At 39.0% G+C, this 27,158-nt stretch overlaps 2 protein-coding genes across 2 annotated transcripts; one reads left to right on the top strand and one right to left on the bottom strand.

Moving 5' to 3' along the window:
* Positions 1-600: 600 nt before the first annotated feature.
* LOC103697532 (sugar transport protein MST4-like) lies at positions 601-5,540 on the top strand. Its single transcript, XM_008779407.5, has 4 exons — positions 601-1,189; positions 2,567-2,886; positions 3,368-3,994; positions 4,138-5,540. Exons 1-4 carry the CDS (start codon positions 1,054-1,056, stop codon positions 4,600-4,602), a joined length of 1,548 nt encoding a protein of 515 aa, XP_008777629.4. The 5' UTR covers positions 601-1,053; the 3' UTR covers positions 4,603-5,540.
* A 2,507-nt stretch (positions 5,541-8,047) lies between these two features.
* LOC103697530 (mavicyanin-like) lies at positions 8,048-10,395 on the bottom strand. The gene is made up of 2 exons (XM_017840693.5): positions 10,109-10,395; positions 8,048-8,674 (listed from the first exon to the last, which is right to left on the bottom strand). Exons 1-2 carry the CDS (start codon positions 10,272-10,274, stop codon positions 8,259-8,261), a joined length of 582 nt encoding a protein of 193 aa, XP_017696182.3. The 5' UTR covers positions 10,275-10,395; the 3' UTR covers positions 8,048-8,258.
* Between the last annotated feature and the right edge of the window lie 16,763 nt (positions 10,396-27,158).

The raw sequence follows: 27,158 nt of genomic DNA, 5'->3' as shown, positions 1-27,158 counted from the left end.
AGCTATAACAGTTGTTTCTGCTGAAAGAAATTTTTTAAAAATTAAAGTTAATAAAATCTTATTTGCGGATAATTATGTTACAAGAAAGATTAAATGTATTAGCTATATTATCGATTGAAAATAATATTTTAATGAATCTTGAGTACAAAAGTTTGATTAGTAATTTTGTATTTCAAAAAACTAGATAAATTATTTTTAAATAAATTTTTAAAATATTTTATATTTATTAAATATTTTTTATTATTTTTTTTTAAAAAAAAGGGCCTCCCTACGGCTTAGGCCCCAATCTAACCCAACCCACTTGCAGTGCCATTCAGTATCAGATGATGCGAGTACAACAGAGGCGCAGCCTTCCCGACTTCCATATTTCCAACGTTATGATTTGAACAAAAATAAAGGGAAAGTAAGATTTGGATAAGGAAAAAATCCTCTAGTTTTGATGGGCAATAAGTCGAGCAGTTTTGACACATTCACCGATTCGCCCGCCGGATCCTGGATGGATTCGCCGATTCGCCCGCCGGATCCGACAGCCGTGGGGCAAAAGATCGGCTTCGATCGCGCTGCCTCGCGTCTTCCATATTTAACCCATTCTTCCTTATCCCTGCGGCCTTGCCGTATGCAAATTTCCAATTATCCAGCTGTTCCTCATCTCATGGAACGCTAACAGGATCTCTCAAATCTCATCAAAATAAGTAAATAAATCACCACATTAACCTTACCATCTTTTCCCACGCGATTTTATCCTGACAACCCGGTTATGCGGATCGCGCGTTTTACGGAAAATATCCCATCCATATATTTATCCATATCCATCCAGAGCATAAGTAGAAATTACGGTTCTAATTTTAGAGAACCAAACGCAATAGGAATTTAATCAGTTATCCTCTACGTTTCTCTCAATCTATCTGCGGCTTTCTATATATATTATACCTTCCTTTCCATCCAGCTTCTGAGATCGTCCTCGCCCTTTATTTTCTTCTTCTTGGGCCGGAGTGGTGTGGGTTCATCCCTCATTCTTCTGTTCGTTTGGGGTCGTGGGTTTAGAGGAAGAAAATGGCGGGGTTCGCAGCGTCAAATTCAGACGACAGTCCGAAACAGTTCGAGGGGAGGATCACGATCTACGTAGTGTTATGTGGAATAATTGCGGCCACAGGAGGATTGATGTTTGGTTATGATGTTGGGATCTCGGGTATGTTAGAAATTAAATTTTATAGATGCTAATGTTTGATCTTAGTCGTATTATCCTTGTTTGATATTAAGACTGGCTATCCTCATTTACATATAGGTCATAATCTTCTCTTCTTCTTTTTTTCAATGGCCCAGTGGAGTACTTGAGGTTTATTTGTGGTTGTTGTTGCTCTTGCTGAAAAAAGATCCATGTATTGTATATTGGAAGAAGCAGACTAGTGTTTTTTTTTTTCACGGCTTTAAATTTTCAATATTACAGTAGATGATTTTCTGGAAAATAATTGCTTATACAAAAAAAAATTACTTCACAATATACCAAGGTAAACATAGGTAGATGGGGTCAATTTAGTTTTGATTGGTGAAGGTCTGAAGTTCTTGGAAGAATGCGTTATGATACTTGCAGTATATTTAATTCATATTAATGGTTATGAAAATGTTTATGTAACTCAAAAAACTCATCCAAGAAGTGTGTGATGTATTGCTCCCTTTGAATGAAGCAAAGTGATCGGTCAAAGGCACCTGAGTGACTTTTTTTCTGAGTTACCGTAGGATAGCTCTAGTGGTTTTCTTTTTATTTACAGAAAGCAGCCATGATTAGTAAGTTATAACAAAAAAAGGCAGTTGAATCATTTTATCTTCCATCTTCTGCATCTTACCTTGCTGACCAATATAAGCACAGAACAGATTGTTTGTTGCTGGGCCATCATGCTATTGTAATCGCAGCTATATGGTGCAAATAACATCTGATATTTTATATTTTCATTGTTCATTTTAATACAATATGTATTTTATATATAATATTATTTATAACTTCAAATCTCTCCGTCATCTGGAAGTTAATCTTTTACTTGGTAAGCAAAATAACATCATTAAATCGCATTGCTATTTTTCTTGCACTGTCCATTAATGTGACCTTTACACAGGCTAAGCAGCCATTGTTTCTGTAATAATATTAATGTATACTGGTATTTTTGAATCCTGCAGACATTGTATATGGCTCCAGACCTTTTATACTTTTTAGATTTCCCATAAAAACAATGCGTGAGGGAAGCCTAGTTTCAGATATCTACCAAATTAGACTATATTTTATATTTTATCCTCTTACATGTTTAAACTTGTTTGTATTAGTATGTCGATATTCTTATTTAAAACCTGTGAGGGCAATTAATCCCAGTGACTACTTGCACTCAGAGCTTGATGGAAGGCAGAAAAAACATGCTAATGCTGCGAGCTTAAAATATTCATGCTGCTGAAGCTTCTAGCTTTTTCTTCTGATAATTAGTTTTTAGTATGTTAATCATTATATTCGGTATTAGTATTAAAATCTGCAAACAGCGAAAATAACCATTATTCGGCTTCGTTGTCTTTTAATCTACAGGAGGGGTGACAGCAATGGATGACTTCCTAGAGAAATTTTTCCCTTCGGTCTACGTAAAGAAGCACGAAGTCAAGGAGGACAACTACTGCAAGTTTGATGACCAAGGCCTCCAGCTCTTCACGTCATCTCTCTACCTTGCTGCTCTGGTGGCGAGCTTTATTGCCTCCAAAACATGCAAAAGTTATGGCAGAAAGTTGACGATGCAAGCAGCATCCATCTTTTTCTTGGTGGGTGTTATTCTTAATGCGGCAGCTCGAGATCTAGCCATGTTAATCGTAGGACGAATCCTCCTTGGCGTTGGTGTCGGATTCGCTAACCAGGTGCTATATTTATCTTTTACTGATTTTTCCTTTTTCCCTTTTTTTTTCAAATTGCACTTAGAAATGATTTGTCACTCATGACTAGATTGCTTAATTGGCATTCCAAGTTTAACTCTCTGCAGATGGAAAGTCATATTCTTCTATAAAATAACAAAAAATCTCAGATAATTGCAAGGTTCGATATACGCTGCATTCATCTTGAAGCACAAGAGAAAACGGATAAAAGGTTGCAAAAGAGAAGCTACCTTTTCTTTTGCTTTGTTGTTGCATGGATACCTTTAACCATCACCAAACAATCCATTGGATGGTTTTTTATTTTCTTGTTTAGATGATGCATTTTCATCATGAAATACAATTAATATCCTTCACATTGGTGAATATATATATATACACACACACACACACACACACACACACACTGTAAATATTTTTGCTGTAAATTAACGTTACTAACATGATCATAAATTTGTGATATTTGCAGGCAGTTCCTCTGTTTTTGTCAGAAATTGCACCGGTACGAATTCGAGGAGCTCTCAACATCCTTTTCCAGCTTGACGTGACGATCGGCATTCTCGTAGCAAATGTTGTGAACTATTTCACTTCATCTATTCGACCATGGGGATGGAGATTGTCGCTCGGCCTTGCCGGCGTACCGGCGTTAATTCTATGCTTTGGCTCCTTATTAATCACCGAGACTCCCGCCAGCCTCATCGAGCGTCAGAAATTGGATGAAGGTCTCGCCGTGCTCAAGAAGATCAGGGGTACCGAGAAAGTCGAGTTGGAATTCAATGAGATTGTGGATGCTAGCAAGATCGCTCAACAAGTGAAGCACCCATTTCGAAATGTGATGATGCGACGCAGTCGCCCGCAGTTGGTCATTGCCATCTTGATGCAAGTCTTTCAGCAATTCACTGGAATCAATGCCATAATGTTCTATGCCCCGGTCCTCTTCCAAACAATCGGATTCAAGAACGATGGCTCGTTGCTCTCTGCAGTTATAATGGGGCTCGTAAATGTTTTATGCACGGTTGTCTCCATACTCTTGGTGGATCGGCTTGGGAGGAGGATCTTGCTGCTCGAAGCTTGTGCCCAGATGTTAATTTCACAGGTTGGGAAATGAGAGCTTGGTTTCGTTATATATGATATCAACTCTCGCATTTATTACTGCAGCTGACCCTTTCTTTGCGACGATATATATAAATATATATGTATACTTCGTCTGATCTTTTTCTAGTTGTTGAACATTATCAGGCTGCAATTGGTGCCGTTCTGCATGTATTTATGAAAGCGAACAACAACCTTCACCAAGATGTGGCCATTTGGGTGGTCGTGCTGGTTTGCCTGTTCGTATCGAGCTTTGCATGGTCATGGGGACCTCTTGGCTGGCTGATTCCAAGTGAGACCTTCCCCCTGGAGACGAGGACGGCTGGGTTCGCCTTCGCAGTCAGCTCGAACATGCTCTTCACCTTTATCATCGCCCAAGCCTTCCTCTCCATGATGTGTCACATGAAAGCAGGCATTTTCTTCTTCTTCGCTGCATGGATCGTGGCCATGGCGTTTTTTGTTGTCTTCCTACTGCCGGAGACGAAGAACGTGCCCATCGATGAGATGACGGAGAGGGTGTGGAAGAAACACTGGTACTGGAGGCGGTTCGTGGATCACGGGGAGGATCAGAATGAGACAAGGGATGTTGAGGATTCCGCCAATCGACTTTAAAATGGATGAGAAGGATTGCGATTGATTGATTCTTTTTCCTCCTTTTCTCGTTGTTCCAAGCACCGATGGTCCTCCCTGTGGCCAACTTTTCTGCACGAACAGAAGCTGATGAAAGAGTATATCCAAAACTATATGTGGTTTATATCTTGTGTAGATAAGGCTTGCATTATCGCATGCATGTTCAGACAATAGTTATCATGTGATGCCACCAACAATGGACAAGCAAAATATGCCAAAAGATGCCTGCGTAGAAGAATCCTCACGAAAATAGCCTTCTCTTCTGTATAGCTTTTTCACATCTACATGGACATTCTCTTAGGAGAACTGGAGAACGCATCTACCAGATGGCTTCTAATTCTGTTGAGTAAAATTAGAGTCTCATATGATTATTGATATTAAAAAAAAGGGAGGGTTTTTTTTTGCAAAGATAGAAATTTTTACATAATATTATAGATCATCATAATCAGTAAAATCAATTTTTAACTTAGGGCTTATTTGGGTTTTTTTTATTTCTTAAAAAATAAAAACATGGAATCTAATATAGAAAACATATTTTTTTTAACAACTTTCATTATTTTTGAAAAAAAAAGTGATTGTGAAAAATCTTTATTTTTTTTAAAAAAATAGATTTTCTTCCTTCCTCTTCCAATTTCTCTTCTTCCATCCAACCTCGTCATTAGCCCCATCGCTCCTACCTAACCACACCAGCTCCCTAGGCCTATGCCGCGCTATCCCTCATTCTCAGCCGTATTGCCGGTCATCCTTATTTCATTTTTTTCGGTCGTGCTCTTAATTACCTTTCTGCTCGACTTTGAGCTCATCCTTATCCTTGACCATGTCGCCAGCTCCGTCCCTCCCTCTTCCTCATTGTCGGCCATGCTGCCGACTCATTGTCAAAATAAAAAAATAAATAAAAATAAAAATAAACATTTTTTCCTCTTGCGTTTGCTTTTGGCATCGTTATTAGTTTTTTAATAAAAAAAATCTTCTATCAGAAATTTTATCTATAGCATCCACCACTGCTTCGCGTCACAATGTGCCTCTTCCTCTAGCCCAGTCGAGGCCCATTCCAAACCGGTCTCAAGTTCCACTGAACATCAATTAAGCGACGACCCAAGCGTTTATCACACGCCTCCAACTCAAACATTAGTAACACTTTAAGCATACTTTTACTCCTTCTCGTTCCGCCCACTCTAATGGTACTCGCATGAGGCAAGCCTGATGCAAGCATTTAAAACTGCCATCATTGTCGACAAATTCGGTCCAACATCAAAGCATTGGGTCCACCTCAAGGTAGATAGAATGGAAGCCACATGCCTGCAGTGGGGCCGAACTCCCAAAGGTCCAAGAATGGCCTCCAAGCAAAGTAAATATGGATTCAAAGAAAAAGACACACACAAAGACGAACATTAGTGTGAATCATGACCCTTCTGGTGCTCTGGTCCTGATGCTGCCCTAGATTTGAAAGCAACGCTGGTGATATTAACAAGCCTAACAAAGTAGGCAACATGCCATGACTACAATTTTTTAAGGTTTCTCCTTAAAGGCAAGAGCGGAAAAGCTGGAGGTGAGCCTACCAACCGCGACCGGTTCCACCGCAGCGGAATTAGGCGATGGTCCCCCCAGACCCAGCTAACTATAAACTATCATGGCCTCATGGGGCAAATTGAATAACTTGGTGAAATTATAAAGGGCTAAATTGAATTTGATAACTTAAAGGTAACTTACAAGCAGGAAAAGATTAACGAAAGTGGGTTAGTAATACATCACATGAGTCCTGGTGAAATGTCAAATTTAGTGGTATGAATCTGACCGGCAGCAGATATGAAGCTACAGCCCACCACATACTCATTCCGAAGTAAAGTATCTTCTAACTATGCTCTCGTCGAAACTGAACAATTGCATGTAAGTACTTGGTTAGTGTTCTGTTTAGGGCTCGTTTGGTTCGCGGGAAGCATTTTCCTTCCTAGGAATATGATTCCTGGGAAACAAATTCCTAGGAAGAGGATGCCTAGGAAAGTATTTTTGGCATGTTTGGTTGACCATGGGAAAGTGACAAATTTCCAAGGTGCTTATGTTTGGTTAGCCATCCACTTTCCTAGGAAAGTTATATATAATTCCTATTATGCCCTTAATAAAAATTAGATTTTTAATGCCTCTTTAATGCTTCTTTAATGCTGAAGGGACTTTTTGGGAAAAAGTAAAAATGGAGTGATTCCCGCCTCATGGGAAAGTAACTTTCCCATGTTTCTCATGGGAAAGACTTTCCCATGAAATGTGGGAATCACATTCCCATGGGAATATAACTTTCCCTTCTCTCTCCTTTGAAAACTCCAACCAAACAAGAGGCATCTCATTACTTTCCCGTTGACCACACTTTCCCCCCTTCTTTTCCCGCGAACCAAACGAGCCCTTATTGTTTTTTTGACTCTTTTAAGAAATATTTTTTTTATAGTGGTCACTATTTTAAGAAAATTCATTGGAAAATCAGTGATGAAATAATTAAAACTCTTAAACTCATTTGGAAACATAGACATTATATCTTCTTTTTTTTAATTAAATGGTAATTCATATAGTTCTAACGTAAGTACATCCTGCCAAATCAAGAGAAAATAAAAGTTACAGAGTTGAAGTATGCCCACCACCGATGTCTATAAAAACTCTCCAGATTGCCGGACGACGAATAAAGCAACCCAATCTGTTGCATTGTTCGCCTCTCTGAACACATGAACTATCTGAACATCTTTCAACTCCTGAACCAATCTACGAACTCTCGAATGAGAGAATGACCGTCGCTATCATGTCCATTAATATGCCCATAATGCCAAATAAGTAGAGTACTTAGTAGAAAGAGAAGAAGGAGCCCTGCTCTTTTTTTGTTGTTAGAGCAGAGGCTACAAGTATAATATCTCCTATCCTAGGTAGGCATTTGGATGGTATGTGCTTATAATGAAGTAATAGTAAGTATAAAACCTATAAAATTCTCCGCATTCATCAATACATTCATCGTCACATCAACAAGGTAACAAAACAGTGCTTAGGCAATATGACAATATTATAACTATTGCTCCGAGATTAGTGATACATAGAGAAACTCTTTGTTGTGTGATGCAAGCAGAGTCAAATTCAAATTGCCTACAGCCAGAACACATATATAAAATAAATCTTAGATCATTCAACATATCTGAACCCACTCTGGTGGAGATCATGATCCAGCCAATAGCACCCAAAACAGGGCATTTTACTGTTAATTTATATCCTGCCATTGTTGAAGAGAGAACATTCCGATTTCACCGAAGGTCCTGGAAAAAGAACTGCGATAGGACCATACGGAAAGTCCAAACAGAGTCTCGCATACAACAACTGCAAACCACTTCAGGTAGCACCGCCAGCCACCAAATCAGTCGCGAAGAATTAGAGCTTCTAAAAGATGAGATCAAGAACATAATTCTAAAATAAGTCATGGACAATATGTTCTCATTTATGTGTGATAATATCCAAAATCACATAACCAAACCAACAGAAATTGTTCCCATCCTCTTCTCACCCTTCAAACCACTAAAAATTAACCACAAAACTAAAAATAACCACAAAGCCGGTCTCGGTGTCCAAGAAGAAATTTGAAAGAAACAAGTAGGAAATCTATCTTCGAGCATCTACTGAGGCATGATGAGACCACCACCACCAAAAGTGGCAGCAAAGGCAAGCACGGCCAGAGCAAAGCCTGCAGCCTTGGAAGCGGCGGCGGCGGGGGCGCCGCTGGGCGGGGGGGCGAGGGTGGGCGTTGAGGCGCTTCCGCTGGCGGCGGCGGGGCCTCCGGTGGAGGGGGCGGTGGCCGGGGCGCCGGAAGGGGCAGCAGAGGAGGCGAGCTTGGGGACGCGGATGTCGACCTTCTGGCCGAGGCCACAGTGGCCGGGGACGCCGCACAGGAAGAAGTGGTGGCCCCGGCGCTTGATGGTGAAGGAGTCGTTGCCCGAGGTGTGGGTGGTCAGTGGGGACCCGGCGTTGCACGCCTTGAAGTCTTCCTTGTTCACCTCCATCACGTTGTGGAAGTTTTTGTTGTACACAAACACTGCACCCACCATCACCACCACCACCACCACCACCAAAAGCACTCATTAGCACAAACAGTAATTTTTTTTATTATTTTTTTAGCACAACCAGCTATATCACCATCAAGGAACAAAGTAGAAGGAACAGACAAGGCGACCCAATCCATAGCTTGGTTCATCCTCCAAAAAAACGTATAAACAGTAATTTTTAGTCGTTACCAATAACTACCTAATGAACAGCAAAGTATAAAGAAATAATTGTGTAACAATTCTTAAACTATTTGAAAATTTTTATTTTTTAAAACTTTAATTTAGTAAAATTAAATTATTAAATGTCCAAATTCATTCAATTCAGACTATGAATTTTATTTGGCTGTTGCGACAGAATTGTCATGTAATGTCACGTGAGGCATCGTACTCTCCTGTTCGGTCAAATTACATCATGTGATAATTTCGTGACAGTAGTCCGACAAAATTCATAGTCTAGATCCGAATTGAACAAATTTTAAAGTCCAATAATCTAATTAGACTAAATTAATTAAAATTCACAAAAAATTGAAAACTTTCAAATAGTTTGAAACTTCTGCATGATTATTTCAAGTATAAAAAGTGTATTTAAGCATTAAGTGAAGTCATAGAACTTGGCTAATTTTGGCAGATTAACTAAAAAAGAAACAATATAAGCAATCGTTTGTAGTTACCTTAGCAGTTAGTAGAGTTAACAGGCAACGTCTTGGTAAATCTCCACATAAGACAAAACATAAAAAGGTTTTTGAGCTTTACTAAAACGCTATAATGACAACTACACTACTAAAAGACGCCTAATTTGCTCGGTTGATGGTTGATGGACATCCGTGACCGGGTCCCCACCAACACAGAATTTTCCGCAAGAAACGAGCCTCCAGATAGATCTAAAACTCGTCACAACAATACAACAAACAAAAAAAGCGAGAGCAACGTGAGCCGTCGTTGACGCTGGGACCCGACTCCCGAGAGCACCACAAAGCTAAGTGGTGCTCCGAGCTCTCGAGTGCAGGTGTAACGATATCAAAGGCTAAGCCTCGCCTTGGGAGACACGTGGCAGCCATGCCACACATCTCACAGGCTCGAGGCCAAACAAAGCCCTCGCTCTTCTGTACTCCACTTCCCTTCCTCCCCTCTCGCCTCTCGGTGGCCCAAAAGCGGTGGTAAACAACTGTACTCGAATGTTTACATGAAACCCATCTACGACCACGGTAAGAAAAGACATAAATAATTTATAACACAAAGTTGAAGCTAGCGTGGATCTTAAGTAGCCCAAAACTTAATTTAATATCTTTTGCTAGAATCTTGACAGAGAATCCCAAAAAGAAGCATGATAGCTAGAAAAAAACGATCTCTAAGAAATAGACATGGAAATATGGAGAAAACATCCAAAGTGAAAAAAATAGGGAGAGAAAGAGAAGGGGGCGTACGGATGATATCTCCGACATGGAAATTCTTGGTAGAAGCCCAGGCGGTGTAGTTCACGTTGCCTATGATGGTCCACCCAGCTTTATCTCCGACGGTATAGACCGCTCCTGAGGAAAACCCCACGGAAGCCAAGGTCACGAGGGCAGCGATGACCACGGCCTTCTCCATGGCAGCACCAAAAAAACTGAAGCACCAGAGACTCGGGGAGAGAAAGCAAAGAGGAACAGAGAAAAAGGATGCCTCCGATCTTTCGCCTCTTCTTTTTTTCTCTTTCTCCTCCTTTTTGAGCGAGCGGTCCTCCACTTTTATAGTCCCCCTCCCACACTCTCAATTCCAATAATGCCCCTATCATGGGCTTTACAAAAAAAAAAAAGGGAAAGTAATTATTTTTTAACCAATGCTTTTAGACGTGGGAAACAAGGTTCGGATACGGTTTAACTCTAGGAAGGCGGTTCGGAGATCGATGCTCGGTACGCCGTTGGATGGTGATCCAACAACGGTGATCCTGGAAATCAGCAATTGGTGCCTTTTAAAGAAAGAAAACCAAGAATAAAAGTTTCTATTTCGCTCGTATCAGCCCGTCGACCATATGTCAAGCCTAGGTCAGGCTTACCGATACCTTCTTGGACCTGGTCTTTTGGCTTAGAGAGCGAACTTAGGTTGAGTCTAGCTTCGGCTCAACATGGAAGCAAGTGCCTGCGTTGGCCCGTCATACTGATGTGATGCTTCCGCACAGGCATTTATGCAGGCGGTAGAGGAGCATTGAGGTCAGAGTGGCAGCTAGGATGGATGGTTGAGTATTAGATGGGGTGGAAACTATGCCTTCCTATTTATATCCCTTATTCTCCGTTCTCAACATCGTTGTTTTCCACTGAAATGATTTTTTTCCACTCTCATTTATTTAATGAAAAAGACTGGATTGTAGGACACTGTTGGAGGTAGACTTCGAGCCGTAAGTCAGCTGATATCAAGGTAAAGAGCAGGTTCGCCAATTGCTACGAGGTTTCTAGCTGGAGACCCTCTGAAGTTTAAGTCAGCAAAATTCTAAAACAACAGTGAGAGAGAGTGAAAGTGGCAAAGGTTCAACTATGCATACCTGAGAATCCCTAGTCACAACTATGTATAGGGTAGGATAGAAATCCGTTATCTTAATCATCAGAAGGTGTAATAACTGCACGATAACGGCTGATGTTGTGCGTTAACTGCATAGTAACGACCTCATAATGTGCACGCGGCAAGAATCGCAGCCGATCGTGCATCTATGGTTGAACTAGCATAACCATTGTCAAGATCATACTTGCGGTTTCTTTAGTGATCCTTAGTACTACTCTACTGTTGGCCCGACTAGAATGATACCTCGGGCAAAATCGAAGTATTTACCTCGGACAAAATCGAGCTCAAGGATATCGGGACAAATCAAGGTCAGAACGGTCAATATTTTTTCCATCACTTACCACCTTGGTTACACCATGTATACTACTATAGATCATCCATTGTTGGGTGCTATTTGGCAGCACTAATCACCAACTTCCACCCTAGACTAGTGAAGAATGTTGGATGAGTTACCTTAACCATACATCAGATAGCAATTAGCAAGAGATGTTCCAATATGAAATTGGCCCATCATTCGGTCCATCCAATCACAGTTGGCGAGTCATCTTCAAGGAAGACATTGTTAGTGACACTATACCTTAATCCTAAGTGAAGGGTGTAGAATATTCAAGCAATTACTAAGTGATGAGTAATCCATTATGATGATAGTGTTTCCTGTTTTATTACTAATTTTCCACGCACAAGCTAAAAGACACTTCATACCGAACCAAGTTTACATTAATAAATCATGGCAGATTGTCGTTAAGTATTACTTATATGCGTAATATAGTAAAAGTGTTGTTGCTAGCATAACTAAATCTCCATGACACTGTGAGGAATTGAACAAATTCTGACAATCAGTGAGACATTATCATCCTTTCCTTCTCAAAAGGTCCATGACCAACTTTAATGTGGGGGAAGTGTTTTTTTTTTCCGACAACATGTGGGGGAAGTGTTCATAAAGTGTTTTTGTCTACATGTCCTGTTAGTAAGATATACAATGGATTTACAGCATTATACATGACATTGAACAGATATTCTTAGTCATTCATATCAGTTGCCATCCTCACATTGACACCATTTCAGTGTCATTGATCAAAATCAAATTGGCTTATGGAACAGAACTCTTAGTCAATAAGGATCCATGAAAGGATTTAGATGGTTATTATGACCCCCTTGGCTCACTTTACATGTCCCGGTACGGTTCTAAGACAAAATAACCCTCAGAAGTGTCTTCTTTTGCACTAGAAAAAATAGCAATTGCTATGTAATGGCCAGTGAGGCACGCTTAAACTAAGAGAAAGGTGAGTTATTGTCGCTCGACGACGAACAGCAAGCACCAGCTCTCTACAGCTCTGCTCATAATTATTAAGCACGTTAAATAGAAAGAAAAAAAAATCACAACGTTTTAGCTTATGCAGTGGAACATTAAAATTACTCGAATCTCTTGCTTGTCTTATAGCCCACGATCACCACACAATCATGATCAAGATCTCCTTTGTGCTCTCTTAGAAGGCTACTAGAGTCTTCTTGTTGATTTCATCCTTCAAATTCTCGAGGCCGAGAATGGTTACCTTAGAGATGATCCCTCAATAGTGAAGACTTTCTCACACACGAGCATCTCTCTCTAACTCTCTTTTTTATGTGAATATTGATTCAATGGCTCTCTGAAGAGATAGCAACCTTTTAGGAGTCTTTCAAAATCCAAAAGACATTGTTTTGGACTCTTCCTGTTATAACCAACTTATGTCACAACACCACATTTTGAATTTCTAGAGCCAAAAAACATGTGGATGCTCTAAGTTTGACTAGGTCAAAACCTCATCTATTTTCAACATCTCCCACTCGTCCACATTTGGGTGTCATCCATATAATTTGTCTTTACTAGATCTCTAATTTGATCATCTCTTAATATGGAAAATGAAGCGTGCGACTTGACAAGAAAGGATATGGTAGAAGTGTCATATTAAGTTACCATTTTACTAACATAGCACATCACTTGAAATATCTCGTTTATGCCCCAACTATTTAATCACACCAAGTCGAGCATGTTTCATCCCTCATAAGTTTATAGCTCAAAAACAATACTCAACCTATATCACCTATGTTTATGATTACACAAAAAAATTTTGATATAATCACCCGAGCTATAAGTCATAACAGTATGAATTCAAATAGTCTTCCTCAGACACTCATGTCAATCCATTTTTACTTGACCGCTTTTATAGACATGCTCTGCGAGACCGTATTTACTTATAGCCTTAGAAAAAAATATGTTGAAGTAGCGACATTGAGTATCCACTTCATAACATAGTTTCAGGTTAGAAAGGGCACAGAATAAACCCTTTATTGGTTTATTAGGGCTTACATAATGACAGAGCAGGGATCTATCTTACCACTTCCTTAATTGGTCATCCATTGCACATACAGTATGAAATGTATACTACAGCAAAGCTCCCACTCAATTTGGTCTTGTCTCACTCATATGTTGTATGAATCTTAGTCTAGTCACCATAAAGGTGTCCTAACTTGAGTTTCTTAGTACAGTCGCTCTTCAAGTGCCTATCTAAGATTTCACATTCGGCTTTATTCAGGCTTCATGAAGTTGTGTGAGTACTTCATGTGTGACTATCAATAGTCTCATCTTAGCTCAACTAAGGCAACATTCCCTTGATTCATCTTGCATGCTCCTAAGCATCAAGATAATTGCTCGCTTTCAAGTGCCCAAGTAATTATATTGTCTCATCCTACTCGCTATTCAAGCGTAGGGTGATCATCAAGTACTCGCACAACTTGATGAGTGGATTGATCTTAGCTTGGTGATACATCATTAAATTCATGTGTGCCATAGTATCGATCAAATCACAAATAGAAGCACAATTTCATTTATGCAAAAGATACTAATGATTACAATGTCCAATAAGGTATTACTACTACAAGTCAAATCCTATAAAGTCTCAAACTCCTCACATGAGATTGAAAAACACCTTTAACTGTAGCCTTAATAAGGGGCTCATCTATCATCTTGCTAGTTGAGATGTGTTGTAGGACTATTTTTCCTCGTGCAATAACATCACGGATGTAGTGAAAACGAATATCTATGTGTTTGGTTTTGCCATAATACTTGAGATCCTTGGCATATGCCAGAGCTGCCATGCTATTACTATATATCTTAACAGCATCATCTGCAAAGATTGTAATCTCTAGGCGTTGAAAAAATCTCCTCAACCAAATAGCTTCTTGTACAACTGCTGAACAGGCAACAAACTCAGACTCCATTGTGGACAAGGCGATGCAAGATTATTTTTTACTGCACCAAGAGATAGCCCCACCATTGAGTAGAAATGCATAACCGGGGTGGACTTACGTTTATCTTTATCACTGGCCCAATTAGCATCACTATAGCCTCTTAATCTCAAGTCTCCATCCTGATAGCAAAGAACGAGATCCAAAGTCTCACGAAGGTATCGAAAGATCCTTCTAACTACTTGCCAATAAGCAGGTTCTGGGTTACTCTGGTAACGACTGACCATGCCTACTGTAAAGCAAATATTTGGTCGTGCATACATCATAGCGTACATCAAACTCCCAACTGCACTTGCATAAGGGTTTTTTGCCATTTTGTTCTTTTCCTCATCATTCTTAGGGCAATGTTCAAGACTTAAAGCATAACCCTTCTCAATTGGAGTGTCTATGGATTTGGAGTTATGCATACGAAATCGCTCTAAGATTTCTTGATGTAAGTCTCTTGGGACAAACCAAGGAACCTTCTAGATCGATCTCTCAGGATCTTTACTCCAAGCACATAATTTGCTTCACCCATATCCTTCATCTTGAAAGTAAAGGACAACCATACTTTTGTGGTGACAATCATCTCCATGTCATTTCTAGCTAACAAGATGACATCCACATATAGAAACATAAATAAGAAATTATTTTCCGCACATTTAACATACACACAATGGTCTTCTTCCAATATTTCAAAGCCAATCGAAACAATGGCCTGATGAAATTTGAAGTACCACTATCTAGACGACTGTTTAAAGCCATAAATGGAATGTTTAAGGCGACATACTTTACGCTCTTGTCCCTGAACCTCAAATTCAACAGGTTGATCCATATACATCTCTTCGTCTAGTTTTTCATTGAGAAATGCAGTCTTCATATCCATTTGGAAGAGTTCCAAATCTAGATGTGCAACAATAGCTAGAATAAGGTGAATTGAAGCAAATCTCACCACTAGGGAGAATGTTTCATCATAATCTATACCTTTCCTTTGGCTATAGCCTTTCGCCATGAGACGGGCTTTACGCTTGTCAATCGATCCATCTACCTTTCGCTTGACTTTTAGGACTCACTTGTTCCCTATAATCTTGCGTCTAGGAGAAAGATCAACCAATTTCCATACTTAGTTCCTTTCTATGAAACTCATCTCATCTTTCATAGCAACCAGCCATTCATTTAAAACAGGCAAAGTCAAAGCTTCTTCATAAGAAGCAGGCTCATCAAAATCAAACGGAGTAAATATAAAAAACTTCTCTTCAATCTCAAAATGACGACAAGGAATACTTCTATGCTCACTTCTAGCACTTGAGGTCCTTGTAGGACATGAGTCGCTCCCCCTATCTCTGACAATTTTAGGATGAGATTGTGTTTCTCTATCCTCGTGAGAAGATAGTGTAACTTCAAATTCTTGCAACTCATAAAGTTCAAGACTTTTATTTACTTTACCAATTTTGAAAAAATCATTCTCAATGAATGTGACATCAAGTAACTCTATCTCAGTCATTCCACCATCAGGATGGTCATCTTATATTACATATCCTTTGAGCTTTCTGAATATCTTATAAAGATTTGCTTATTAGCTCTAGGACCAAGTTTTCCATACTTATGAGAGGTGTTAAGAACAATCCTGTAGATGTTAGTTGTATGCCCTAGAAGGCAATCTGGCTGACACATTATTAATTTTGGGACATAAATTTGTACTTGACTTTATTATTATTGAATAATAAATGGGCATCTTTCCATTCATATTGTTTATGTGTCTATGAATCGTCCAAGAAATTAATAAGATGATGATACATATTCTCAAGAGTTGAGAATTTGAGCCATGTATCATTGGTGATTAATTTCTAAATGCTCCTGATCAATGGATCATCACGAGGACGGTGATCAATCCGATCCGTGCACAGATTGCTTTCCATATGGATGGACGAGACTCAAGTCCACAGTGTAGGGACACTAAAGTGAGAGTGCAAGTGCTTGTTAGAGAACAAAGGTACTGAGCGTGATCAAGATAAGAAGTCACTTGGATGTCTATCCACTCGTCAGTGACTTGCCTGATGTTGCAGTAGTGTGACTGGTCCTTTGACCTGCGGTGCTTCGGCTATTCACAGTGAGGTTATTGTAGTTTGACTGTACATATACATGGTTTCTAGTCATATGGGTCCTTGTTGTGTAGATTGGCTCAGTAGGTTCACTGTAAGAGTAGGGTATGCACCTACATGAAATCTATCGATCTTGATAGATGAGGAGAGATCTTATGTGATTTATAAGTCTGAGTTCTAAGATCTTGGCTAGAGCAGAATATATAGTGGAAAATAGTTTTCTACTCTCGAACTCAAGTCGAATAAATCTAGACATATGACAGACGACGAGGTTTGACGAGTTATCCATGACCTCCGGTCTGTAGGGATCCATGATAGAAAGACTGTATCATACGATAACTGCACCTAGAGGTTCATCATTCTATTCTGCTGGGTAGCCACTACATACTGCTAGGTGTCACTGGTGGATGGTGAGACTCACAGGGATCATCTCGATGATTGATAATCCCTGATGAGTTGAGTTGGAATTGTTTCAACCCATTGAAAGAAGTTTTCAATGATATTGTGATAGAGATTGCAATATATCTCACTACCAGTTAGAATAGAACCTATGGGGTCACACACATTAGAGGTATTGACCGATCCGATGGTTGAATGTGATTAGGAATCACAAATAATCAATTAGATTGATAAATAGATAATCCGCTAAGAGTTAGTGGTTGGAAGAAGGAACAATTACAATCAGATTGTAATTTATTTTAATTAATTGGATTTAATTAATTGGACTTGATCATGAGTCCTACTTGGAGTGGGATTCATGAAGTCCTAATTGGATTAGGATTTGAAATTAAATTGAGTCCTACTTGGAATAGGATTTCTAAAGTCCTAATTGTCTTAGGGCTGAAATTTGAACAAGTCATGATTAAATTAGGATTTTCTCAAGTCCTAATTAATTTTAATTTTAATCTAATTAATTAAATGACTCCTAATTGGATTAGGATTGAAGAGTTCAATAGAGTCATGGTTCAATTAAATCCTAATTAGATTAGGATAAGGAGGAAATTGAAATGGGTTCATAAAAATCCTATTTTGAATAGGATTGGACTCATGAAATGAACCCAAATTAAATCACCCTTTAATTTAATTAAATGGTGGATTTAATTGAACTTGAGGGAGGGGCCCACTCCCCTCCGCTTGGGATGTGCGTGGAAGAAAAAGGAGGGGTGTAAGCCCCTCCTTGCTGCCGAATTAAGGAGATAAGGGTGAGCTCCTAAAAATTAGGAGCTCATCCTTATCTCATAGAAAAATAAAAGGAGGAGGGGTTCGGCCCCTCCTCTAATTTCTTTCTTTTGGTGTTCACGGCAGCAAGGCTCTCCTCCTCCTCCTCCTTTCATCTGCAAGCAAGAGAAAAGGAAGAAAAATCCTTGGTGACTCTCCTCCTTCTTCCTTTTGGTTCCAAAACAAAGAAAAGGAAAAAGGTTGCGCAGAGGCATTCAATCTTCTTCCTTGGTTCTTCCTTCTTACTATTACTCTCAAGCCAATCAAAGGTTGATTCAAAGGAGAGGACTTCAGCCATCAATAGCCTTCTCTGCAAGGGAGCTAGCACCTCGGAGAGATCCAAAGGCTTCAATCGACTCATTATTTCGTGTAGATACCCGTAGAGACCGGACGCATGTGCGGCTTCCACTGAGCCTTGATCAAATACCACGTAAATCAGATTTGCAGAGACCATCTACCCACACAAGGTGAAGATCTGATCTTCTTAATGATTTTAAAATGGTTTAAAATAATTTAATTCTAATCTATCTACAAACGAAAGGTTTTAAAACACGTTCATGCGATAAACGGATCCCGCATATGTTTTTCTGCTGCAATCTGAAAATTATTTCGAAATTTTCATGGCATATGAGGGATGCTAACAGTAGAACCCCAAGGCTGTAAATGTTCCAAACTAGGTTTTGCGCCATTCCATAACTCACATGGGGTATTTGAAACTAACTTGGAAGGCACATGGTTAAGGATGTAGGCTGCAGTTAAGAGAGCATCCCCCTAGAAGGATATTAGGAGGTTAGCTTGCGCCATCATCGACCTAACCATATCCAGTAATGTGTGATTCCTTCTTTCTGCAACTCCATTTTGTTGTGAAGTTCTAGGAATCGTTAACTGCTTGCATATCCCTTTTTCCTCACAAAATTTGTGAAACTGATTCAACAGATATTCATGACCTCGATCCGTTCGAAGAATTTTCAAATTCATATCTTTTTGATTCTCAACCTCAACTATGAAGCGCTTGAAGCATTCCAAAGCCTCAAAGTGATGAAAAATTAGATAGACATAACTGAAGCATGAGTAATCGTCTATAAAGGTAACAAAATAAAGGGCGCTATGACGACGTGCCTTTACATTCATAGGTCCACAAATGTCTGAATGAACTAGCTCTAAAGGACAAGATGCCCTAGGTGCCTTTCCAAAAAGCTTCCTACAAGCTTTTCCAACCAGAAATGGTTCACACATAAGTAGGCTTACATTAGCGAGAGTTCCTAATAGGCCTTCTTTACTAGTCTAGCCATTCTATCTTTTTCTATGTGTCCTAGTCTAGCATGCTATTTCAAAGAATTAGAAACAACATCATCATCATTAACAACTATGAGAGAAAAAAATGAATTATCCAAATCCAACCTAAATAAACCATTTGAAAGATAGCCATGTCCATACAAGGTCTTATCTAAATAAAAATCCAACTGCGTGCCATCAAAATAAAAACTAAAACCAAATTCTAGCATAGTAATAACTGAAAACAGATTACATTGAACACCTGGTGCATAGAGCACATCATAGAGAAGCAACAAGCACCCTAGACGCATCTTGAGCTGGTAGGTGCCAACTTCAAGTACTTCTTCTCCACTTTTGTTATCCAATACAATGTATTATGTACCCGCTGATATCCATCCATAATCTATGAATCCAACTCGATCTCGAGCTACATGTTTAGTTACTTCTAAGTCTACAATCCAATCAGGGATCGAATGAGCAACAAGCACATGCGAACATACAAATGTAATGAGACAGTTATGTTTAGTGAATACCTTCTTTGGTTCAGTGCACTCACGAGCAAAATGACCCACGTTTTCACAGTTATAGCACTTCATCTTGGACTTATCTTTCTTGCCAGCACGCTTGCCTCTGCGGTGCTTTGCAATCCTTCCACCTTTGGGCCCAAGACCTTTTGCCTTTCCAAAGAATCTCCCACTTTCTTTGCGCTTAGGCCCAAATGCCTTGTGCTACCCTTCTTGGACAACAAGTAGAGTTGTACGGTGCGCCTCAAGACGTTCTACCTCTAGATCAAGGTGGCAAGATATATCAGCAAAAGTCTTAATGTTCTCGTTATGTGTGAGAACAAACTTCATCTGCCTCTAAGTGGACTCAGGCAAAGATCATATCACTGCTGTAACCTGTTGTTCATCAATGAGATTATTGTCGGCAACCTTTAGGTCACAGATCAAAGCAAACATAGTCCTTAAATGTTCAGCCATCAAGTGCCTTGAGTCCATCACATGCTGCTCAAACTTTAGAATAAGAGCACACAACCTTGTTGCTGATGTCTCTTCATAGGCAATCTTCAATTGGTCCACATATCTTAGGCAGTTGGGTAGTTTTCAAACTCCCCAATCAGATCGTTGTGCATGCTGCTAAGCATAGTAAAGCACATGCACCGATCTTTCTTAGCCCAAGCCTAGTAGGCATCCATATCACGGTGATACGGAACAGTATTTCCATCTTCAGGTTGGCTCATGCTATGAGTCAAAGTCTCTAAGACTTTCTACTCATTAAAGAGATATTGAATCTTTCTATGCCACATATCATATTAGTTCCATCCAGTTTCTCTCCTTTAATAAGGTCAACAACAACGTTCTTAGTGGCCATTTCAACTACATTCAACGCATGAGGTTGATATTAGCACACATTTAACATTTTAACTCCAAATCAGATCATGATATTCTTTCTAACATAATGAGATCGAAAATTTCGCAAAGCTAGTAATCATCTCCCAGTATGTAAGTTAGAACGCCACATCTAATTAGGTTTCTTATCACACTCAAGGAGGAATCAATCAATGTAATCCATAATGTAAAAAAAATGCTCTTGTATACATCAAAATTGCACATTGATTGCATCCAAAAAACAATCATATTTTAATGTCACAACATATTAAGCCAATAAGTACATCATGTATTCAATTGTGTAATTCGACTCAAAACATATACGATAAAAATGTTATTTCAATCATGGAAATAGCTAAATAAAATCAAAATAGAAGATTCATGCCAAGATATTGATCTAAAGAGGTCAATAATATTTTCTAGTGCATTGCCAAAAATTATGTATTTTTTTAAAAATTATTATTTTGGGGACTGATGAGTACAAGTTGTCAACCTACATTTTAACCCTCAAGAAAATATTATTATATAATCCGTTGTAGTCTAGTTGGTTAGGATACTCGGCTATTCATCATCTTCAACCTCCAACCCCAATTTTCTTGTTTTGCCTTATCTCGACCACAAATTCGATCCGCTATAACTAATTCAATTTAAGTCGAAATTAGGCATATGATATGTTGTTTTAAAGCTCTTGAAACCCTTTATAAACCATCAAATCAATTGTTTCAAAAAATGATGTTTATCTTATTAAAAATAGTCTAAAACATTCAGCCTCATATGAGCAATCATAAATTAGTATTTCAAATTTCTCCTTCTGTGGAGCATGGAACTTCAAGATGTTTTAATATCATGTAACTGACATCATAAGGAACATAAACATGTAAAGAGTTTCACCAAAAATATGCCACAATAAAACCTCCAATGAGAAATCCGAATATATAAGCAAATTTTTCATTGCGAACTCATCCAACATGCAAATGATGGCACAGGAAATCATGAAATCACATCCATGAGGGCAAAAACAAGCATATCAGGCTCTGGTACCAAATATTAAATAGCAAAAAAAAAGATCACAATATTTACCTTGTGCAGCGGAATATTAAAATTATCCAGATCTCTTGCTTGTCTTACAACCTACGATCACCACACGATCATGATCAAGATCTCTTTTTGCACGTCTCTTAGAAGGCTACTACGGTATTTTTGTTGATTTCACCCTTCAAATTTTTAGGGCCGAGAATGGTTATCCCAGAGATGATCCCTGTAAAGATGATCTCTCAATAGTGAAGACTTTCTCACACACTAGTATCTCTCTCTAACTCTTTTTTTTATGTGAATTATCATTAATTCAATGGCTCTTTGTTTATATAGCCTTAGAGGAAAAGAGATAGCAACCTTTCAGGAGTTTTTCAAAATCCAAAAGACGTTTTTATTTTAGACTCTTCCTGTTATAACTAATTTATGCCATGACACCATATTTTGAATTGGTAGAGCCAAAAAACATGTGGATGCTCAGAGTTTTGATAAGTGCTAAATAATGCATAAATTAACCCCTTTCTTATAGCACTTATCATTATTTTCATGCACATATTTTGTAAATTTAACTATGAAAAGATGTGCTCCCCTTTACTATTGCATTTTAATAAATTATTAGAAGTATTTGAGTTTGATTATTTTTTTCATATTGGTCGAATCTAATGTGTGCAGGTCGAGTCGAACCCATTCCATCTTAGGTTAAGACCAAGTCCAAGATGAAAGGAGGACCAAGTCTAAGACTCCCTTCTCATCATGGACTCTTGGAGGCGTGCATGATCAAATTAAGAAAGGGTGGAGGGGAGATCCCATCTCTAAAAATGTAATAGCCAAATTTGAAAATTATCAACCTGTGCAAGTATTGGTATGCTGCCCATAACTTTTGACATGCATCTTTGATTAATCTAAAATTAGATCCATTGGATAACTTAAAAAGGAACAAAAGTATATCTCACGAGGATTTCAAAATTTAGACATTTACTAGGTCAAAAGTGGACCACAATCAGAGACACAAAATCAGGGATAGATTCTGGGTGATTCTATTCCAAATCAAACTCTGCTTCGTGGATACATTATTCTCCTTTCGTGGAGGACGAGGAAGCCACCCTCCGCAGCCTTCCTCAGAGCTCTAGCACCCAAATTAAGCATGGACTCTTCTAATTTTTATCCAAATCAAGCCATGATCTCCAAAAGATGCTGTGCTGATTTTTCTCTCAAGAAATCAGTTGATTTCTTTCGACATCGGGCCAACCCCCTGTCTATAAATTGAGGGGCGCAGAAGCAAGAAGGGCACGTCAGAGAGGGGAGGAAGAAAGGAGGAGAAGCCAGTCTTGATGGAAGAATTCCTCTGCGCTATTGTTGTCCACATCTGCATGGAATTAAAGATTATCCTGACCTCTTCACTAGGATGGGATGAAGCCCTAACAAAGAGAAAAAAGTTTTGTATCTTTAATTTCTGTTCTTAGAGTTACATGAACTTTTTGTTCTTAATGAATATCTTGTTTTATCTCATATTTAATTTTTGTGATCTTAAGTATGATCTTTATAAACTGTTTTTCATGGTCACTAAGTAAATATAAGATAATCTATGCTTAAGAAAGATGCGGTGTCCTGCCACATTAGTTTAGCGTAGACATCTCATACCAACTAAAGATGAATTTTTCTAAATTACTCTTGTAAATTTTTATTTGAATGTTTATAAGGCTTGTAGCCAATTTGCATATTAATCCAAGAGTGAATTAAAATACAATTAATCATTGTTGCTATATTAGTAGTGAATTTCTTGCCCTAGGTTCTTCAAGTCATATCATTTTCAATTGCACTTCTTATTAGATTACCGTAGTTTAATCTTCTTCACAAACTCTTCTTTACATATTTTTAAGAAAACAACTGTTCTCCAATTTCTATGGATTGATACCTGTAATTAGCTACTATTCTACAAGATACGTGCTATTGCATGGTCTTTAAAGTTGAGTTGTCATAAAAAGCCTTAGTCCTTGTCTTATAAATTTTAGCATTTTCATTTGCCTCATTGCGTAACTCTTCAAGCTCGTTGAGTTGGAGTTTTCAGTTAGAACCAGCTGCTGCCATATCGAAGTTAAACTTTTTAATGGCCCAAAAAGCTCTATGCTCAAGTTCTACCGGTAAGTGGCAAGCTTTACTAAAAATCAGTTGGTAAGGAGACATACCAATAGGAGTCTTATAGGCAGTATGGTAAGCCCAGAGAGAATCATTTAACCTTTGAGACCAATCTTTCCTATTGAGACGTATTGTTTTCTTTAAGATGTGTTTTATCTCCCTATTTAAACTTCAACTTGCCCACTTGTTTGGGAATGGTAAGGGATGGCAACTTTGTGAGTGATTAAATATTTGCGAACCAAAGCCTCAAAAGACCGGTTGCAGAAATGAGATCCTCCATCACTAATGATAGCTCGGGGTGTGCCAAAGCGACAAAATATATTTTCTTGTAAGAACTTGACCATAACCTTGTGGTCATTAGTCCTAGTGGCACCTACTTCTACCCACTTCGAGACATAGTCAACCCAGACGAGAATGTACTCAAAACCAAAAGAATACGAGAAAGGACCCAGAAAGTCAATACTCCAGACATCAAAAATTTCTATTAAAATGGGGTTACGTGGCATCATATCTCTACGGGACATTGTACCCATCCGCTGGCACCACTCACAAGTCTGGCAAAAGTTGTGAGCATCTTTGAATAATGAGGGCCAATAAAACCTACTTTGTAAGACTTTAGCTGCAGTTTTTCTACCCCCAAAATGCCCCGCACAGGCTTATGAATGGCAAAAAGTAAGAATACTCTGAAATTCACATTCAGGCATGCATCGACAGATTACCTGATCGGGATAGTACTTAAACAGATCTGGGTCGTCCCACAAGTAGAACTTAACTTGCGAAAAGAATCGGTCCTTGTCCTGCTTGGACCAATAATCGGAAATTTGTCCTACGGCAAGGTAGTTCACTATGTTAGCAAACCAATGTGTTTTCACTTGTTGTACCTCAAACAATTGTTCATCTGGAAAGAAGTCATAAAGGGGTGAAGTGTTACGAGAAGGCTCAAGAAGAATCCTAGACAAATGGTCCGCTACAACATTTGTTGCACCTTTCTTTTCACAAATTTCTAGATCAAATTTCTGTAACAACAGGATTCATCAAATTAGGCGAGGCTTGGTGTCCTTCTTTGAATTGAGGTACCGAAGAGCAGCATGATCAGTGAATACAATAACCTTGAACCCTAAAAGATAAGACCGAAGCTTATCCAGAGCAAATACTACAGTTAGTAATTCATTCTTAGTAGTGGTGTAGTTCAATTGTGCATCTGAGAGTGCCTTACTAGCGTAGTAGATGACATGAGGTAACCTATTTAGCCGTTGCCCTAAGACCGCCCCAATGACATAGTCAGAAGCATCACACATAAGTTCAAATGGAAGGGCCCAATTGGGAGGTTGTATGACAGTGATAGTCAACTTTAAAGACCACGCAATAGCACGTATCTAGTAAGATAGTGATTACGGGTATCAATCCACAAAGATTGGGGTACAGTTATTTTTTTTAAAAAAATATTTAAAAAAGAGAATTTGTGAAGATTATTAAACTAACTAATTTAATAGGAAATATAATTAAAATGATATCAGTTTGAGAGAACCTAGGGCAAGGAATTCACCACTAACTTAGGAACAAAGATTAATTGTATTTTGATTTATTATTGGATTAACATGCAAAATGGATACAAGCCTAATAAGCATTCAAATAAAGTTTCACAAAAGTAATTTAGGAACATCCATCTTCGGTTGGCATGAAATGTCTACCCTAAACTAATGTGGCAGGACACTGCATCTTTCCTAAGCATGGATGATCTTTTATTAACTTAGTGATCATGAAGAACAGTTGTATAAACGTCATAATTAAAATCACAAAAATTAAATATGAAATGAAATAAAATATTCATTAAGAACAAAATAAAGTCTATACAACTCCAAGAATAGAAATCAAAAATACAAAACCCTTGGCCCTTTGTCAGGGCTGCATCCGGCCCTAGTGAGAGGATTAGGCTCCCATGCAGTGGTGGACAACAGCAGCCGTGCCAAGAGCTTCCTGTTGGGAATCCGCCCATGCCGCTGATATTTCAAAAAAATTCAGATGGCAGCGGAATCGGCATAAGCGGGATCGACGTTCATCGCATGAACGTTGTTTCATGAACCGTTCGTAGTTAGATAAGAATTAAAACTTTTAAATACATTAGAAGATCAGATCTTCACCTTGTGCGGGTAGATGATCACCGCAAACTGAAGTTCGTGGTCTAGGATGAAGGTTCGCTTGAAGCCGTTCAAGTGTCCGGCCTCTACAGGTATCCACACGAAGCAGGGATCCGATCAAAGCTCTCTTGTCTTCCCGGGGTGCTAGCTCCCTTGCAAAGACTTCTTTTGATGGCTGATCTCCTCTCTTTCAATCAACCCTTGATTGTGCTTCAGAGGAGGAAGAGGAAGAAGGAACTCAAGGAAGAAGAACACAGCTTCTGCAGCCTTCTTTCTTTTCCTTGTGTTGGAAGAAGGATTGGAGGAAGAGGAGGCGGACAAGGCTCTCTTCTTTTCTCCTTCTTGTTGGCGGCTGAACCAAGGAAAGGGAGAGGGTGGCGGCAGCAAGGAGAGGAGGATTCAAGCTTAGGGCGTAGCCCCTTCTTTCACCTCCTTTTATAGCATCCAGGGCTCCTACAACTTAGGAGCCCTAGACTACTTTCCTAAGAGGGGGCGCCGGCCCCTTCTCTTCTCCCTTCTCCACATGGAAAGGGGGGGGGCATATTCTCCTCCTCATGGTAAACCCTAATCCACATTAAGTAGGGTTTGAAATGCCCTAATGTGGTCAAGCCCTAATCCAATTAGGCTTAGCTCAAGGGTGAACCAATTAGGATCCAATCTAGGTAAGTCCTAATCCAATTAGAACTTAAATCAATTTTGACTCAATTGAACTCTTCAATCCTAATCCAATTAGGAGTCTTATTGATTCATTAGATTAATAATTAATTGTGACTTAAGAAACCTTAATCCAAATTAGGACATATTTAATTTTAGTCCTAATCCAATTAGGACTCTATTTGAATCCGAAGTCCTAATCCGATTAGGACTCTAGGAATCCTACTCCAAGTAGGAATCCAATTTTGATTCAAAACTCCTAATCTCATTAGGATTGCAGGAATCCCATTCCAAGTAGGAATTCCAGTCCTACTCCAACTAGAATTCTCAGTCCTAATCCAATTAGGACTCTAGGAATCCTACTCGAAGTGGGACTCTTATTTCAAGTCCAATTAATTAATTCCCTTTCCTTCTTCAACTTCTTATCAAGAATTGATTACTCGTGATTCATAATCACTTTTCAACCATCGAATCGGTCAATACTTCTAGTGTGTGTGACCCCATAGGTTCTATTCTGACTGGTAGTGAGATATATTGCGATCTCTATCACTATATCATTGAAAACTCCTTTCAATGGATTGGAACGATTCCAACTCAACTCATTAGGGTTTATCGATCATCGAGATAATCCCTGTGAGTCCCACCATCCACCAGTGACACCTAGCAGCATGTAGTGGCTACCCAGCAGAATGGAATGATGAACCTCTAGGTGCAGTTAACGTGTGATACAGT

Source organism: Phoenix dactylifera, chromosome 1 (genome assembly GCF_051530095.1).
Source record: "Phoenix dactylifera cultivar Ajwa chromosome 1, Ajwa_hap1_PhDact_Kaust_v1.1, whole genome shotgun sequence".
Classification (NCBI taxonomy): Eukaryota; Viridiplantae; Streptophyta; class Magnoliopsida; order Arecales; family Arecaceae; genus Phoenix; species Phoenix dactylifera.
Note: the sequence above shows the minus strand (reverse complement) of the source record. Positions and strands in the feature narration are given on the sequence as shown.